At 42.6% G+C, this 12,537-nt stretch overlaps 1 protein-coding gene across 3 annotated transcripts in view; it reads left to right on the plus strand.

Annotated features, from left to right (window-relative positions):
* Window positions 1-12,464, plus strand: part of lzts2a (leucine zipper, putative tumor suppressor 2a) — a 54,016-nt gene extending 41,552 nt beyond the window's left edge. For all 3 annotated transcript variants that reach the window (XM_023263901.3, XM_035945294.2, XM_023263902.3), the window contains 7 exons: window positions 4,376-5,035; window positions 6,039-6,701; window positions 6,897-7,019; window positions 7,320-7,466; window positions 7,837-8,331; window positions 9,255-9,359; window positions 9,492-12,464. In XM_023263901.3, the coding sequence (XP_023119669.2) occupies window positions 4,409-5,035; window positions 6,039-6,701; window positions 6,897-7,019; window positions 7,320-7,466; window positions 7,837-8,331; window positions 9,255-9,359; window positions 9,492-9,674 (2,343 nt within the window). In that variant the 5' untranslated portion in view covers window positions 4,376-4,408 and the 3' untranslated portion in view covers window positions 9,675-12,464. The remainder of the gene's footprint in view (window positions 1-4,375; window positions 5,036-6,038; window positions 6,702-6,896; window positions 7,020-7,319; window positions 7,467-7,836; window positions 8,332-9,254; window positions 9,360-9,491) is intronic.
* Window positions 12,465-12,537: the final 73 nt, after the last annotated feature.

Consider the following 12,537-nt stretch of genomic DNA (forward strand, 5'->3'; position numbering starts at 1 on the left):
ACATGTATAGGATTTTTCCACATCACGTTAGGTATCATGAACACTGAAAAAATAAATGATGACTGTGCATATAAGAGATGTTTTACATCTTACATATTCTGTTTGTTTCCATGCTTGTCTCCTATCTGCTTTGTGGAGACACAGCCTGCAGTTCAACCCAGTTAGGCCAAAAACTTGGTCACAGATGAATCACTGAATGTTTTTTATTTGTTTTTTTACAGAAGCTGGCCTGAGCAAACAAATTAGAGTGTAGAATAAAATAATTTTGATGAAATATCTTAATTTTAAGGTTAGATTAGGTTAGGTTTTTAATGAAACGACACATCACAGATGAGCGTATAGTTTAAGAACCTTCGTAAAGTTGAAATCTAATGACTCTTTCAGTTTTTAGAGTTTCTGACTCTGACAATTGGTGTATCTTTGGCCATTCTTTTAAAGATAATATGCCCTGCAGACCTGATGGCAGCTTTTGGTGCTCACGGGGTTAAGACATTAATGGTTTTGCTTTGGGTAGCAGTTCCAATCCTGTGTAGTCTCTCACCTCTTCACACCTGATCAGTCACTACGTACAGCAGATATGGTTGTTGGAGTAACTGTTTCAGAAATTTGCAAAAATGTTCAGACTAGAGGCTCTATATGCTCCAAAGCCTGTGAAGCTCACTCCCCTGAAAGCTTTGCAATTTCAGAAGTCAAGGCAATGCATTCAAGAGTTTTCTATTAAGAAGGAAATAAAGCAGAGTTTCTACTTCTCGCTCAAGCTTTTGCACCTACCTTGTTCACATATTGTGTGAACAATTGAGTTCAACACTGTGAATTTCTTCAAGGCAACACTGTTCAAAACTTCTACTTTACTTTTTTGCTTGTTTGTGGATGTGAAAGTGTTTTTGTGTTCCAAGATACATCAATTAAAACCTTGTGGTACAAAAACCACCCCCTAACCATCAGGCCCCAGACAAGAGGCCTCTTTGTTTGTATTATCTTCGAGGAATCTAGCAAAACCCAACTGTTTATTTACTTAGATTTATTTACTTTTTTCTCACTCTCTCCTGGTATTGGCATTTATTGTATTCCCGAGACTCTAACCTTCAAGTGGGAGATGACTGATGTGCACCTTAATGCAGCTATTTTGTGTGAATGTCCTGCATGCTTATGAATGTCGTTCTGTATGGTTGTGTTAGTCCTGGCAGACTGTGTGCAGCCGCAGCACCAAAGGATTATTCCACTTGGCCAGACGGACTCGAGCTTGGCACAACAGGCCGGGGATATGTGTCCCCTCTGTGTCCCCCTGGGCTACTAACACTGATAATACTATCTGCAAATGGAAGGCTTAATCTGCTGCCACTTGTTGTGTTAGTAATATCCATCCATGTTTCACTTCCTCAGTATAGTGCAGCGTCCAAGTGAGGCTAATGTTCACATCTTCAAAGAATTTTTGATAGGCGTGAGCATTGTGGACGTTGAGGAAAATCACAGCTGCAGAGGGTGATGACTGTGACTCATCTCCTCTCCCTCTGCCTATCTTGTCCTCAGCCTCTGCTAAATTCATCCCTCCCCCCTTTTTTTTTACCTCATCCTGCCCCGTTAATGACATCGGCAATTAGTTGTAGCATCACTAGAGATCTACAGTATATTTAATGAGGGATGAGCTTCAGCTGGGAGGAGCCGGGAGGGGTGTCTGGCACAGCGATTCCCCATGAGAAATGTCTCAAAGAAACAGCTGTAAGGTGGCTAATGAGTTCTGTGAATGGAAGCGGGACTAAAATCAATAAATAACTTGGCTTCATTGTTGCAAAGAGGTTTTTAATTGTAATAAGTTTGTCTGTGAAGTAAATCTTTTACAATCAACGTAAGTAGTAAAGAATATGCATTTCATATTTTTAATATGAGCACATTCATGATAATGATATTGTGATTAGCTCTATAATTCAAAGTGGACAGTAAACTTATTAACACATAATGAGTCTTACTCAGATTTTTTTTTCACAACTGTACTGAGCACAAAACCTATTAGTGACTGTCAGCACTTTACAAGAACTCTGGTAATTATGTTTCATGTTTAAAGCTGGACTGCGGAACTTTTACATAGAAATGAACATCTGTTACGTTCAAGCCAAACGAGTTCACACAATGCCGATTAAGCCTTTTGCTGACAGTTAAATCTCTCTGCATTTACAGTGGTACTAGAGGTATAAATCTGTTTTTTGTGGTGACGTTCCCACACTGGTGCAATGGTCACGATGCGTTTTGCATCAGGCAGCGATTATTGGGTTGCCAGAGCTGAAGAGGGAAGAAACTGTAGTGATGGAGACAGAGTAGGCTGCAGTATGGTGAAAACTCTAATGCTCCAGATAAAAATAAGTATGTATCTGTGTGAAAATGTGTTGTTTGCCTTGTGTGTGTACATGAGAGAAGAATTTATGCATGGTGAGATGTATTTTACCAGTACTATACTGGTAACTATACGTGTCCAAAATGAATTTCCTTTGGGAAAATAATGTTTATCTTGCCTTTATCATAAAGAAACTCTACATTCAGTTTTTAAAAAGAGAGCAATTGGTAGTGCACGTCACAAGCACGTGTTTGTTTTTGTAAGTACTCTCACTGCCAGAAGGGGGAGACAAAAATTCCACATTGCAGGTTTACATTTAAACACGTTAAATCTACAGAGGAAAGACTAATAGGGCTGCTGAAATTTGCTAATACATTACAAGGATTACCCAACCCACAGCCCCTAATAATGATAAAGTGAGCTTTTTTGGACTTTTTTTTAACCTTTGTTTTTATCCACCGATTATGTCGCTAATGACACTAATCTCATTCAATATTTGCATATTAACACAAGCCATTGTCAGTGTGAGTGTCATTGCTTTCCCAGGTATTTATTCATACACCCACCAACCAAAATAGCATGACTCCAGTTTTATTAAACACCTAACCTTAATCTACGTAAATAAACAAATTGAAGAAACAAAGGGCAAGTTATACATCAAAAAAATATGATTGTCTATAAAATGAATATTATATATATTATATACTAAATATTATTTATAGTAACATTAATGTGAATTTATGTAGTTGTTACTTCTAGGTAATATGTGATTTCGAGACAGCAGACATTTTGACATAAAGGGAGAGTACTTATGTAACTAATAATCTTAGTGAAGGTCTGTTCCTCTCATGTGTCACGGGAAAATACTGAAACTGGAACATTCAGATAAAATCCAGCTGATAATTAAATTATTAATTACCCTCGTGTTTGATGAGTTTGATGTGTAGAAAGATGTATTAAGGTGACTTTCGGTGTTGTAGTGGTCACTCTTTGGAAATACAGTACATAAAAACAAAGAATGATACAACTCGCTAATAAAGCCTGAACAATATATTGGTTGGTTAATGTTATTGGCCGATATCGGTCTGTCAAAGACATATCGGTACTGGCATGTTGTCCGACATGCACTGAAATGAAATTTTTTTTTTTGTTCAGAGCACAATGCAGAAAAGGTTACTTAGGCTAATTTAGAAATGGTGTCATTACATAGTTTATCAAGCAGAGTGCGCTCTTTCTCAGTTCCTTACAACACTCAGTGCTGTCTGCAGCACATGTAGCAGAGTAGGTATCACAGCTGAGCAGATGGTGGTGCAGAGAATATCAGCTGATATACTGATACTGGAACTTCATACTCTCTAAAAATCAGAACTATCCCCAAAAATCAAGTGTCCATTGGGCTCTACTCAATAGTAACCTCAGTTTGTAAACTTTCATGAGTAAAACCAGTCAGTGGTACGGAGCAGCTCAGAATTTATACTCCCTCTCTTTCTTGTGTCTTAAATGAAACTGTCTACACATTTTTTTTTACTGCCTAGTAAAAAAAAAAAATCGATGTCTGAGAGTTAATCACAATGAGAGCTAATTACCGAAGACCTCGACCATTCAGCCTGGTCTCCGGTGTCTGTGCACTCTGGTGACAGATTTAGAATATATTTTTCCAGGAAGTGTCAGTTTTCATCATATCAGCTCTTTGTCTTTATGTGTGGCTGTGCAGCTCCAGTTCTCTGTGCTGTAGTGGATTTCACTTGTTTGCCCACAGTGCACCTCTGTGCAGCAGACTTGCTTGGTCCTCGTGCCAGTCTTTTTGTGCATGATGGGAATGCATCTCAGTTTTTTGGAATGAAAGGCAAAAGAAATTTTTGGGAGGACCGTGTTAAATCCAAGTCAAAACTGGTTGTCACATCACTGGAAGTTTGAAGAAAGTTTTGTCTTTTGAGTATTAAATGGAACAACCTTGTAGCCCCAAACATAGCACATGTAGTAGTCACCTCTGTTACATTATAGGATAAAATTTAAATTTTGTCCTCATTTTCTCTCTCTCTTCAGAGTGTGTGGTGTGTCTGACGCCGTCAGGCTGCCATGGCTCTGGTTCAGGCACTACCTGTGACCGTGAGTGACCACCCCAACCCGGGTCTCGACGTCCAGCAGTGCCGGCCGCTATCATCGTCCCACTCCCCCTCAGGTCCCTGCTCTGGCCCCTGTGGGCCCTGCAGCACTGAGACAGCCATGGGTTCTGTCAGCAGTCTCATATCAGGCCGGACGTACCAGGAGAGACACTGCAGGGCTGCCAGTGAATTCCCCACTAAGCCACGACGCTCCACGCAGGCGACCAGCTGCTTCCGGCTCCAGGATAACACCCTCCGCAGTGGTAGCTCCCTGGAGCAGCTGCTGGTCATCAGCAACCAGGCGCCGCCTCAGGCCCAGGTTCAGCCTCCACCTCTGCCTACCAAGAAGCAACCGCGACCTGGAAACTCTGCTGGGGCAAGTGGAGGTGGAGCTGTTGTTGGAGCAGTAGGTGGCGGCACTAATGGGAACTTTGGGTATGTGAGTGATGAGGTGGTGGCTGGAGACTGGAATGACAATGTGGTGCTGACAGCTGCAAGCCCCTGCAGCGACTCCGAGGACCAAAGGGACAACAGAACTCTGAACGGCAACATAGGTGGCCCTCCTCCCAAACTCATCCCAGTGTCAGGACAGTTAGAGAAGGTGAGGAGAAATTTGTAGAAGCATTACAGATATTTCATGTGTATATGTTGCTTATGAGTAACACAAACTTGCTGTACAGAAGTGTAAAAATGAAAAAGATTTTTAAATCTCTTTCATCTCAGCCTCAAAACTCTTTCATGTTGCACTTGATATTAATATTGAATGTGACATATTCGCCGATAGGGCGGTGTACAAAGGAGAAACACTACCTTACTGGAAATCTTTAAGCGCCCTTCAGCGTGACACTGAATCCCCACCAGCTCTGTAAGTGCCGTTGTGTAGTTGACCGTGACCTCTGTCCTATTTATAGGACAATGTCTTCTTCAATTACAGCTCAAGATTACATGCTGGGACATTAAATATCATAGAGAGGACACTTTTTTTCATCTGTTCTCCCTGGAATACAAACTGTACTCATGAAACACTAAAGTAGACACAAGCATTTCTGCTGCCTGTGTGGACGTGTTTTACAGCAGATTACCTCAGCTGTCTAATTGGCTATTTATTTCCATCGATCCGGCGGGAAGCTTAATCACTGGCCTGACAGGCTCAGATGGATCATTTGACAGCCACTCACCTTGCAGACACATCATGATCAATGTCAGAGCTCACTTACATCCAGTGACGTATTCGGTGAACTCTGAGGAAGATCATTAAGGAAATGCTTACAGAACAGAAGAAGCTTTCACAGCCACTGTCTTTGTCTCGTCTCTTCCTCCACCCTCCCTTTTGTTTCTATGCCCTTTAATCAGATTTTCCCCATCCTCTCCTCCTCTTTCTCCCTGTCTAAGCTGTCTCTCTATCTTAGATGATAGGAATATCATTAAGAAAATTGCTTAATGAAGCCCATGAATATCAATTATATCAGTTCAAACTAATCAGGGCCTGGTGGGGTGACCTGCCATCATATCACTCACCCCTCTCTAATGAATTTTATTCAGCCGCTGCTAATGAGCACAGCCTAACTTTCATTAGTCATCAATGCTGTTTTTTGTACTTTCAGAACATGGAGAAAGTGTTGATCCGTCCGACAGCATTCAAACCTGTTGTTCCCAAGAATCGCCACTCTGTACAGTACCTGTCCCCACGGCCAGGGGGCAGCAGTCTGTCAGAGAGCCAGGCCAGCCTCAACCTCCTGCTGCCCCTCGGAGGGTCCAGCAGCGCCAGCGGCACAAACGGCAACGGTGGAAGCAGCAGTTCCAGCTGCGAAGGGAAGCGTAACTCCTACAGCGGAGGTCGCAATGCTCGGAGCAGCCAGTCCTGCTCCATGTCGGATTCAGGGAGGAACTCCCTCTCCAGCCTCCCAACTCACAGCAGCACAGGCTACAGTTTGGCCCCCAGCGAGGGCTCCAGCTCCGGGTCAGCCTCTGGGGGCCAGTTGGAGCCTGTGTCGGGCCTGGGCCGAAACACTTCAGGTGGAAGTGGGAGCCACGGTCACAGTAACTCAGACAGTGGACGTTCCTCGTCCAGCAAGAGCACAGGCTCGGGGTCGCTAAGTGGGCGCGGGCAGCCCCTGTCGGACAGCGGGTCCTGTGGACACTCACCGCCACCTGTGGAGGGCTACGAGGCCGTGGTGAGGGAGCTGGAGGAGAAGCTGAGGGAGCGAGACTTGGAGCTGCAGCAGCTCCGAGAAAATCTGGATGAGAATGAAGCTGCCATCTGCCAGGTGAGAGAAGGTCACCTCACCTCACCACATGGACAGGCCTTCTTTCAGAATGCCAAATTAAAATGCCAGCACACACCAGGACACTAAATTCTACACACTTATTAATACTGAATTTTATCTGAATTAAGTCTGGTCCTGATTATTGGGCAGCCAAAACTTAATGTGACCTCTGACCCCTCTGTTTCTCTGTGAAAGGTGTATGAAGAGAAGCAGCGTCGCTGTGAAAGAGAGATGGAGGAGCTGAGACAGAGCTGTGCCACTAAGATGAAACAGGCCTCTCAGAAGGCTCAGAGAGCACAGCAGGTGCTACAGCTGCAGGTATGCTAACTGCTTAAAGGGCTTTTATGTGGGGAAAGTGACAATATGAAAATATATTTAATCAAGGAGTGCAGTATTTTGTTTTGACTTTGTTCCTATCTTTGTGCCTTTTTTTACACATATAATTTAATAGTAAACCCTCTACCTTCCTGCAGATCTGTGCAGATCTATTGCTTCCCAAGTGTCATGCTTTAGCGACGAATTTATAGGTTCTCTCTTTGAACATGTGTGACTTATTTTAGATTGGCTTATTCATCCTAGTATGTACAATAGTTAATGTACATCTTTGCGTGCCATCAGGTATTTCAACTACAGCAAGAGAAGAAGAAGCTGCAGGAGGACTTTGCCTCTCTGCTGCAGGACAGAGAGACGCTGGAAAGGAGGTGTGCCACCATCCAGAGGGAACAAACCCAGATGGGGCCACGTCTGGAAGAGACAAAGTGGGAGGTGGGTGAGAGTCAGATGCTGGAGAGGTGTTAGGTTTGGGACAACGTAGTGATTTAAGGTACCGAAAGTGAACTGCAATGTCCCTGTTTGAATCTGGCAGCGGACATTTGAATTTCAAATGGAGGCGTTCTCTGATTTTCTGTTTCTTTCTCTATGGTTTATGCACTGCTAAAAGCCTAAAATGCACCAAAAATATAGCTGACAGTTACTAGTTTAAATGATCCCCATAGGCTTTTAGGCTTGAAAGAATTTAAGACTTGCTTTTAGAGAGCGAGCAAATGCAAAATGTCAGTCTGCAATCTGCCGTAAGACACAATTTGTTCTGTATTTTTAGCATTTCCACCTTTCTCTAACTCCTTTTCCACTTCAGGTGTGTCAGAAGTCAGGAGAGATCTCCCTCCTGAAGCAGCAGCTGAAGGAGATCCAGTCGGAGCTCAGCCAGAAGGCAGGAGACATCGTGGTCCTGAAAGCCCAGCTGAGAGAAGCTCGCTCTGAGCTGCAAGCGAGTCAGGTTCGAACCCAGGAGGCCCAGGCGGCCCTACGGACACGATCTCTGGAGCTGGAAGTCTGCGAGAACGAACTCCAGAGGCGCAAGAGTGAAGCAGAGCTGCTCCGGGAGAAAGTGGGCCGATTGGAAGAGGAGTTGGCCCGGCTCCGTGACACTCTGTCCAGTCACAGCGGAAGCATGAAGGGTCAGTGCATGAGCCTCTCCCTGCAGCAGGGCAGAGGTGTGGCAGGAAGAGGGGGTCCCAGTCCCTCTGTGTACCGCGATGGAGAGGAGACTCATCTGGTCTGGGGAGGAGAGAGCGACGAAGCCAAGGCACAGAGGCAGAATGCAGAAACGTTGTTGGGCCTCAGACAACAGGTACATGTTTTTTATGCACCTTATCGAGGTGGGCAGGAGTAACCTAAGTAACAAACAGCTGTAGATGGAAACAACAGCAAAAAGGTATTTTAGCCATCTAAAAAACATCCAGCCAAAAAAATCTATGTCACTGTTTATGCTGATTTAGATTTCTATCTATCTATTATCTTGCAATCAAACAGCTCTTTCAGATTGGACAATAAAGCCATTTTCTTGATCTAATCTCTCCTCAAAGCCACCAGACTCCATGGACTAAAACAGTAATTTTACCTCACAAAGCCTGGGAGTGGCTGGCTTGCTTAGTTTGTTTGTGCTCTTGTGTGACTTTGCTGTCTCTTTACACATTCAGATTAGAATTAGCATCTCAAAACACAAACAAAGTCACTCAGCAGTCAAACAGCAGGTCCAGTGTTCTACAAGTTAAATTACTGTTTTTGTGAATGGAGTCTGGTGGCTTTAGAGAAAGCGATATTAAGTGCTTTAGTTACCAGTCGGAAAAGGCTCTGTGACAAGGTAAAGTGGTAGAAATACTCTAAATATAGCGTACACTTAAAATAATATATGTTTCGATGCTGCCCCCGTCCGCTGCAGTTTATTGCTTGGCTTCCTTGCAGGTATTTTTGTCTGCTTTTCCAAACTGGGTGCATGCTGACTGTGATCTATTGTGGGTAATATATGGCTAGATAAAAACCTCATAGAATCACACTTCAAAGGCCTTAAACTATCCCTTTAATGTATGTATATATTGATGAGTTTGTATTTTGTGCTGCCTACTTTGGTTGTTTTCTGTAGTGAAAAGGCTCATTAGCTTTGGAATATAAGAATTTCAATGAAGAAAAGTTCACAGTGGAATATTTTTACAATGTTGTATTGCTGATTTAACAGATGTATAGGAGCTGTATTTTAACACTGTATTTTCTCAGGTGGACAGGCTGAAGGCTGAGCTAATGTACGAGAGGAGAACCAGTGAGGAGCAACTATCTCGGTTTGAGGACGAGAGGAGGATCTGGCATGAGGAGAAGGAAAAGGTAAAAACACTTCTTGGTGACTGGTTGTTAACCTTCATTTTCATTTAATCTGTCAAACATCAAGATAGGTTTGAAAGCTTTCTCTGATCCTCTTTACCTCTTAACTTAAATACCGTTTCTCCCTCACACCAGGTAATCCGCTACCAGAAGCAGCTGCAGCAGAACTACATCCAGATGTACCGTCGCAACCGCGATCTGGAGCGAGTGATGAGGGAGCTGAGTCTGGAGCTGGAGAACAGGGACATGGAGGACTATGAGGTTCGTAGCGGCAGCAATGACATCCACTTTGAGGAAATCACTGCCACAGAGATCTAAACACACACGCTTACAGTAATATGTGCACAGAAACATGGAAACATGACTCACAAAAGACTCTGATGGTGTAAACCAAACGTTGAACTGGGCCAAATACTGCACTATCTCCAACATGGCTTTACCTGGACCACTAAGTGAGCTTTCAACCGCTCGCCACTGTCAAAAGGGAGCTCTCCCAAAGGTGCATTCTTATTTCCTGCTAGTGGAGAGGCTCTCCAATAAATCCTTATAAGGTGCCTCCCATGGCGCTTTTAAGGGGGTTTTATTCCACTACAAAGCCAGCACAAAGACTTCTTTCCTTCTGTGGGAGCAAAAGCAGTGAAAAAGTGTTTCTTTCTCAGACCACGTTCGAATCAGGGTGTTGAAAATCGATGGGAATTTAAAGCAAAAAATGTTACTTCACATGGAGCAATCTGGTCGACAACTTTCTTGGTAGCACACGATGTTAAACACCCGGCCACCAGCATGCGTGTAAATCATGCATCGAGAGAGCAGTTCAATCAGTCACCACCACCGCTGGCTATTAATGACCGCATCACCTGTTCAGCTGTGCTCATTGGCGACACAAACGACCACAGCACCACTACTATCATCTGCTATTTGCTTTTAATGGTATAACAATCGTTCATTTTACAAATAATTAAAAGGGGGTTTATTTGAAAAGGAATGTATTGTGACGTATCACGTCAGAGGAATGCAGTTTAAATGGTCATCACCTGCAATGGGAAACGTAGTATTATGTTGCACAGCTTTCCATCTCTCTTCGGATCATTTTGGGATACAGCAGTTTTCTCATGAGGCAAATCAACTAAAACGAAGCAGTTTTAGCGTGCGGCTCTTGGTTTGCTTACACGTGGACATCCTCTTCTGTCATTTCTCCAAACCACCGAGGACACACAAACCAAACGCTCAGAGGAAACGCTTCATTTGAACTCTGCTCGTGTTTTCTAGACCACCAACAGTCGCGCCGTTGCTCTCGATCAACTCTTTCAAATGGTGCAGTGAGCTCTGACATAAACATTTACATTTTACAATTAGCACTAGGAAGCAGACCGTAGCATGGCACCATATTTCACTGTCTTTTTCTGGCTTTCTGTCTCCTCTCTCTCTCTTGTTCTCTTCTTACTCAACTATTTTTATAACGACAAAAAGCACCTCGGCGGATGGTATCAGGAAACTAAAAATAGAGCATATTACAGTTCGGTCGTGACGTCACAGAGATTTAAGCCAGTGTTTTAACAGTAGGCATGCTTATTCAGAGTTTCCATTTATTCCCTTCCACTCCCATTAGTGCTCTTTATTTAGCTCCTGGCGACCCGAAGCCAAATACCACTTTTTAAAATCTTCACTGACTGCTATACAGGTAGTGAGACTGGCATGTCTGCATGTCTTTGTTATATGAGATTTCAGAGGAAGCTGGTGCAGGTCAAGTCGAGATGAGAGTTTGCAGAAGCAGTAGCTCCAGAGCTGAATGTCCTCAAGGCAGGTCTGCTTTTAAAGGCCCCTAAATATAACCGGGTGAGGGGCACGTTAACATTCGAAGCTGTATGTTGCTCTGCTCTGTTTTCTCACAGTATACGCAGGGCTGTGTATAACACTGAGCATGGGCTGCTGAGAACTTTTATTTTGCAAAGAGTCTATATGGAGGAATAATAGTTAAATGGAAATCTATATAATGGAGGAGAAGTTGTATATTTTTATATATATATATAGCACCCGAAGATATTTTGTTGTAGTACTGGTATAAGTGTGGGTTAATGTATATCACATACCAATGTTTCAAATGACGGATCAATTGCAAATGGAGGCGGCAGCATAAAAAGAGTGCACCTAATACTGTAATGCATGAAAACTTAATGTTTACATTATATAATCTGTGTGGAAAGCATTCTAATGACCAAACTTTTTGCAGGTGATGAAACAGAGGGGAGCTTTTTATTTTAGGCTAATTTTCGGCCTGTTGTCTCTCCATTTTGATTGATCTTTCACTTGATTTTCAGTATCATATTATCACACCGGTTCATGTCGTCATCGTTGGGTTTTGTCGTTCATTTGTAAATGCATGTCATTTCGAGAGACTTCTTCGTTAAGCTGAGGTCAGACCTGATGCAAACCGAGAAGGTGTTATGTTTCCTATACTTGGAAATTCAGTTGAATTTGATCAGTCCATTTGATCGGGCTACATTTTGCATGACATTACCACATTCACTGTGGGTTTTAGAGATTATTAAAAATCTGCACTGTGCATATATTGTTAAAGTAAAGCCATGGCAAGTGACTTTGAAAGGAACAAGCTGTGTTTCTCCAACCACATTCACTTTGTTAACCAGACCTAGACTGTTACTTACTCACCCACAGGTACATATTAACAACAAGCACAGCTGCTGCAAAACAAACAGACTCACTCACTCAAAAGCACTGTGTGCATCTTGGACTTTTCATTGTTTTTTTTCCCCTCATATCTCAGTTCTCTTCATTGTTACATAACCGTTTTCTGTGTAAATATGTAAAACACTAAATAGTATAACAGAGTGACATTGTCTTTTATTTAGACAAAATATCTATTTCAAATGTAGCCACTGTGACTAGACCAAAGCAACGTAACACTTTTCTTTTTTTTCTTTTGTGGCATTTTTCCCCATCCTTGTGCTCATTTTTTTGTGTGTGTTTGCTTACGTTGTGTCTTCATTAATTCATAAAGTATGTAGTTGTCTCTGTATATTTTTATGTGTACATTTCTTGTACAAATGACTGTGTTTTTAATTAAAGAACAAGTTGTCACACCTTAAAGTGATTGTTTGTATCTTTTTTTAAGAGAAACAAAGTACGGTGAATGTGCTGAATTTCTTCATGTTGCAGTCCA

Source organism: Amphiprion ocellaris, chromosome 16 (genome assembly GCF_022539595.1).
Source record: "Amphiprion ocellaris isolate individual 3 ecotype Okinawa chromosome 16, ASM2253959v1, whole genome shotgun sequence".
NCBI classification, from domain to species: Eukaryota; Metazoa; Chordata; class Actinopteri; family Pomacentridae; genus Amphiprion; species Amphiprion ocellaris.